The sequence below is a fragment of the Rutidosis leptorrhynchoides genome, chromosome 3 (genome assembly GCF_046630445.1).
Source record: "Rutidosis leptorrhynchoides isolate AG116_Rl617_1_P2 chromosome 3, CSIRO_AGI_Rlap_v1, whole genome shotgun sequence".
Taxonomy (NCBI): domain Eukaryota; kingdom Viridiplantae; phylum Streptophyta; class Magnoliopsida; order Asterales; family Asteraceae; genus Rutidosis; species Rutidosis leptorrhynchoides.
Window position 1 is genome coordinate 176,599,447 of NC_092335.1, and position 6,007 is coordinate 176,605,453.

Here is a 6,007-nt window from a genome sequence, read left to right on the forward strand (position 1 = left end):
TCTAGGATAATTTGACAAAAATATATAAAATAAAATAACTATAAAAAGTGCATGTTTGAGTTGGTGAGAACATCATCATCATTGGGTGGAATGGTGACAACTAATGGCATCAAATGCTTATTGGGATTCGCACTATGGAGTACTTAAATTCCAAGATCTACACTACCAACCCATGAAAAGATTTCAAATACCTCAACCCCAAATAATTCATTTTTCTTACACAAATGCAACTAACTTTCTTCTTAATCATTGGCTAGACAGCCCAATTCTCAACTTTCAAACATTTTATTATTATTATTATTATTATTATTATTATTATTATTATTATTATTATTATTATTATTATTATTATTATTATTATTATTATTATTATTATTCATTTAATTCATTTATTACAAAGAGAAATGCAAGATGTTTTTTAGTACGTGTGTGTGCTAAGCTACAAAAAGTAAAAGTAATCAACAACAGTCTCTGTAGTGAGTAATGAGCCAAAAAGGTAACAGTAGCACCCAATCAAACCCAACTTTTGTCAAAAAGTTTACGCATTAAGAAAACCCTTTCTTTCTGTACCAGTTTATGATTATGTTGTAATTTGATACGTTGATTGCCTGAATTTGTAGATAATAAGAAAAAGATTCAAACTTTATTGTGGGTATGTTATAAAAATTGAAGCTTTATTGTGGGTTTGTTAAAAAGATTGAAGCTTTTTCGTGGTTCTGCTCTCATTTGTACAATTAGGGTTTGGTAAGGTATGCATGTGTTTATTTGGCGATTAAAAGATCAAATTCTTTTATTCTCTTCGAATTGAGTTAGGGTTATTGCTAAGGTTGGTGTTTATGATATCAATTGAAGTGTGTATATGATCATCATGGGGTCTTGTTATAAATTAAAGAATCTAGGGTTTTAATTTGATAGGTTATACTTTTCCAATATTTAATCTTGAAACATGGATACTGGGTTTCATTATGATAGAAACATTAGCTCTGCTATGAATCGACACGCGATTTCGTTTCAATCTAGTGGTATAGAAAGTACATCTGAGATGATTATGATGGGTGATTATTACCCAACGAACAATGGTGCAGCAACTATCGATACACGTTTTTTAGGAAATTCATGTTTAGCAAACAGCAGTTCAGGTTTTACACAATCTGCGAATTCGTGTGATTCTGTTCCGGGGGTGAAGCATGATGCAGGTCTAGCTGTTGAGTGGTCTGTTGATGAACAACATAAGTTGGAAGAAGGACTGTCCAAGTAAGTATTTCGTGACAGTTTATGTAAATACAGTAAACGGTTATATGTATAGCACTATAGCAGAGGTGGCAAATTGGGTGGGTTGGATAACGGGTCATATTATGTTTTGAGTGAAAATGGGATGTGTTCATTGAAAAGAATTTTAAGTGCAGCTTTAATCTGTATATTGCCTTTGTTGTATTAGTTACTCCATGTATTAACATGAGCATTTGTTTGCAGTTTTTTATTTCTCTAATAATAATGTACATATCATCTTGTCTGTAGATTTGCTGATGAACCCAGTATCATGAGGTATATAAAGATTGCTGCCACATTGCGCGATAAAACTGTTCGTGATGTTGCCTTAAGGTGTAGGTGGATGGCGGTGAGTTCTACTTATGTTCATATTAACATGATTTACTTGAATTAATGAAACTTCTTACTTATGAGTTATGAATAAGAATAAAAAACGTTCATTCTTGGCACACGGTTTTTATTCTTACTGTTCTATAGATAAGGTTAGATGGACCATACATGATGGGTGGTTATAGAGTTGTCAAATTTCAACTCGTTTACCTATACAAAGTTCGGCTAAAAAGGAAGTGGGTTCAACACGTTGAAAGTCTCTAGAAGTATATTATATGAATACAACCTCTTAAATATAAATATAAATATTAGTTAAATATATATATTAAAAGAAGTACTATGTTATTACTATAATATTACAGTTTAAGTTGAATGGTGCATACCTACCTGATATTTTAGATGGTTAATAAAGTGAAATATTTGGCAGAGAAAACGAAGGAAACATGATGAACCTCATATGGGGAAAAAGTTGAAAGATAAGAAGGTACGCTTATGCCACTTTACATTTTTTTAGTCTTTATGCCCTAACTACTAAAGCACTTAACTTCGTGTATATGTTGATTTAGATTTAATTTTGTAGCTTGAAATTGATCCTATTTAAGAAATCATCTTTTTGTTGATCATTGCTTAGGATATATCTTAGGAGGGATGAACTTGATGATATGTAGTAATTGTAGTGCTTTCAAGTTATAATATTGATAATACCCAACTACAAACAGTTTATTATGCAAGGTTGCAAAAGTCGACGAGTCGGTTGGGACTTTGAAACAACTAGTTGGTCGAGTCGAGGACTAATCGTACGTTGGCTAATGTTTACTTTTAGTAATATGTGTGTACGTGCGCGCACGCATCACGATCATATGGAAATATTTTTTTGCACCATCTCCATTGAATGTTTTAGATCTTTTTAGTATAATATAATGTCCAAAACTTGACGTACTTCACTTAGCACCCATAATACGATTCTCTTTCTTCCCTTTGAGTTTTTATTGTCGTGTTTTGGAAGATAAATTTGCACATCGTTACCGATTTGTCATATTTATTCAGGCTAATCTCGTGGAATCATTCTCAAAGCCGAGTATATCATCAGTTCCAAATTTGTGTGTGGCTCCGTTCTCAGTTACCATGAATAATCGGGTCCAGACCGATGGTATTACTTTTGACGGTCAGTAGCTTGTGCATATTCAACTGCATGTCACTAGCGTAATAATTTGATCAAATAATCGAACATCGTGGAGCCATAAATGCACACTAAGTGATACACTTTATTTGTTAAAAGGAATAAACACATTCATTATAGGTGAGAAAATGGGTAATATATGGATATAAAATAGTGTAGACCTCACCGGATATCAGAGGTGGCAAGATGGGCGGGTAGGCCGGTTGGGGTAACCGTTAATTTTTAGTATTGGGTTAAAACGACTGTATCGGGTCGGGTTAAAGTACTAAAGTATTAGCATTGTACTGTGACTTTGTCGATTTTTAAACTATTTTAGGTAACAAAAATCTAAACCTTTTTTATTACTAATACAATTTATACAATAGTAACTCAAACGTTCGAATTAAATTTAGAATGTTATTAGCAATGAAGTTCAATTTTGTTGAGTTATAAGTCTGTTGACCATGTAGATAAACACACAGTCATGTCGACCCGTTTATAAGTAAAATGGGTTGAAATTGTAAGCTCTACTAGACATCCTAGAAATTCTTATAAAGTATTCTTTCTAATAAAGTTACGTAGTTATCAAGTTTCCAATCTTGTACAAACAAATAGTTCTAAGATGTGTAAGATGAAAAAATTCCTTCCTAATCTTTAACATATACTAGTATAAAGTTTGTATTAATAATAGGTCTTGAAAATTTTGCTAACCGGATGATTTATTCTACTTGTTTGCAGCATTAATTGGGTCAATAAGGCACTTAATTGAACAAAACAACGAAGTTCTTGGTCAGATCTCTGCTAATATTTCATCAATGAAAGTAAGTACTTCTAGTTTTTCAAGATATACAATATTTAGTATTCAAGATACTTTTTATTTATTTAATTTGAGACTTATTTCTTAAGCAGCTGCAGGAAAACATTAACCTCTTCAACCACACTAAAAATAATATAAGTGCCATCCTAAACAAGTAAGATATATACTCATGAACCTAATACTTCTGCTGGTTCTGGTACTTGTATATTTCCCACATTTTATTATTGCTAAAAATGTGTTTTTTTTTTTTTTGATTGCAGCATGAGGTATATGCCTGGGCCGCCATTGCCGATATCACTTAACGAGAATCTTGCTCATAGTATTTTGCCCACTACAAGCCAGGTATGAGGCATGCATTTTAAAACCAGTATCTTCGACCATTTATCATCTGATTGCGCATGCAAATATGATATCTTGCGCCCGCTAATTTTTTTTTTTAAAAAACTTGTAGAGAATGATGTTTGAAGCATCGAACGGGATGCATATGAAGCAAGAACCAGGGTTTTGATGTGGAGTTTTTTCGAGTTTGATTGCAAGTACAGAACTAAACCTGCTGTAAATTTGATAGGTAACGTTTGTGCAAATCTGTATTGATTGCCTATTCGGGTCCATGTTATATTAAAAAAAAAAAAATTGTAGATCCCATTTTTGGCTACGTGAAAATGTTTAGGTCATTGCTTAGCTTCGCGCGCACTGTGACTAGCGCCCCAATTTAAGATATGGTATGTTAGATTTTTGCGTCGACAATAAGATCTCAGTTGTAAGAGATTTTAGTTAAGCAGGTAGCAACTACTAAGATGATTTAATATTTTATATGTAGCTATACTTTTTGCAGTTATAATAGATTTATATATAACGTACGAATCAATCAATGCGCGCTAATCTTTTCATTCTTTTTGTCCTCTTTGATGTCCGCTTATGTATCGTAAAGGATTCATACTAACCAAGTGTCATTTGTAGCCTATTTTCGAAGTTTTTCAAGTTTTCGCTGAGCCTTAGCCTGTTAGCCCTTGCAAGCCATTTGATTATTTTCCATTTAGCTAAAAAATATCACCTGACGTGTTCAAACTGATTGATAATTAAAACACTTGAAATTACCAGTGCATTTTTTTTTTATGCTCACATCATATCTTGTACTACTACTATTGTGTTGTAGTTATTGGGTTATTTGGTACACCATAATTTATTAAAATAATCATAAAAAAGTATTTTGATTTGACTTATGATTTTAAAAATGATTTACGATACATATAAAAATTAATAGCTTACGAGTAATATATTATATTATCAGTTGATTTCAGCTTTGAATTTGCCTTTGGGTTTAACGAATTCAAAAAGTTTAATTAAGAATCAAATTTAGATTTGTAAATCAAACCGAAAACTGAATTCAAATTCGCTTTTATTTTTACGGTTTTCATTTATTTCCATTTTCATATTAACTGAAAATTAACTGTTTGAAAACGAATATTAAACACCATTAATTTAGTCCGAGATAAAACAATTCACTTTTTACGGGATAAAGTTGCTTTGAGAATACTTGATTATATACTATATACTATAACATAACAACAATAAGACCATCCCTAATGGGGGCGTGCTAGCCCTTGTGTGCCCGCAAGACGCCTTTAACACGCCTCTAGTGCGGCATGTTGGAGGCCTTCAAGTTTGGTGTGCGCGCTAGGAGCACCGGAACAAAGTTGGCGTACAAATTTAGTGGCCAAATTTGACTGTTTCAAATTATTTTTTTTTCTTAAATTTTTATCCATTATTTTATACAACTTCCAAAACATATTTTAACACTTAATTTAGTCCGCCTCCTTTAGGGGAGGTCAGAAGTTCGACCCTCGTTGGCTACATATTAAATACACAATTTCATCACTGCCATGAAGTATCCACCCATGACACCTTTTCCATATCGTTTGAGGGGTAAAGGGGAGGGGGTTTTACTTGGTCGTGCCCTTGGATCGGTTTCAAGGTTTCCTTCCGGGCAGCGATGGGGGCGGGGTTATTATCGCTGCATCGGCATAGTCGAAACGGGAGATGATCGCAACGGGTGGTTTAGTCCCCCTCGGGTAATCCCAATCGCTGCCCCAAAAAAAAAAAAAAAAACACGTCACTCAACACTCAACCCCATTATTTTCAAAAAAAAAGAAAAAAGAAAAATCTGCTCTATTATTTTCCAGTTTATCAGCATGCCCACCAAGTATCCAACCCTATCCATCAACACGCCAACGCGTCCGTCATGCTTAAAGATGATCTAAGAATAAGAATGTCAAGTTGTATAAATTTAAATCACTTAACTAAATAAATTTGCAGAATTGATACTTTTCCACATGCATATTACAATGAGAACTGTTAATTTAAAATGTGTAATAGTTAATTAAACCCTACTTATTTTATTGGTTTGACCGTTGAACCGTTCCAACTCCGAT

General features: G+C 33.1%; 1 protein-coding gene across 2 annotated transcripts; it reads left to right on the forward strand.

Moving 5' to 3' along the window:
- The first annotated feature begins 448 nt into the window (after nucleotides 1-448).
- Nucleotides 449-4,392, forward strand: LOC139897043 (uncharacterized). 2 transcript variants are annotated; one of them, XM_071879685.1, is made up of 9 exons: nucleotides 465-496; nucleotides 621-1,254; nucleotides 1,519-1,618; nucleotides 2,027-2,083; nucleotides 2,647-2,764; nucleotides 3,497-3,579; nucleotides 3,668-3,729; nucleotides 3,836-3,917; nucleotides 4,027-4,392. In XM_071879685.1, the coding sequence occupies exons 2-9, from the start codon at nucleotides 947-949 to the stop codon at nucleotides 4,081-4,083; spliced, it is 867 nt and encodes a 288-aa protein (XP_071735786.1). In that variant the 5' UTR covers nucleotides 465-496; nucleotides 621-946; the 3' UTR covers nucleotides 4,084-4,392. The 2 variants fall into 2 exon arrangements, with proteins under 2 accessions (XP_071735785.1, XP_071735786.1); XM_071879684.1 differs by having other exon boundaries at nucleotides 449-1,254.
- Nucleotides 4,393-6,007: the final 1,615 nt, after the last annotated feature.

Bases quoted from the DNA above. Each gene is read 5' to 3' on its own strand.
- LOC139897043 (XM_071879684.1), top strand. From the start codon at position 947: ATGGATACTGGGTTTCATTATGATAGAAACATTAGCTCTGCTATGAAT. The intron at 1,619-2,026 runs GTGAGTTCTACT...AATATTTGGCAG, and splicing joins TAAGGTGTAGGTGGATGGCG to AGAAAACGAAGGAAACATGA. The intron at 3,730-3,835 runs GTAAGATATATA...TTTTGATTGCAG, and splicing joins ATAAGTGCCATCCTAAACAA to CATGAGGTATATGCCTGGGC.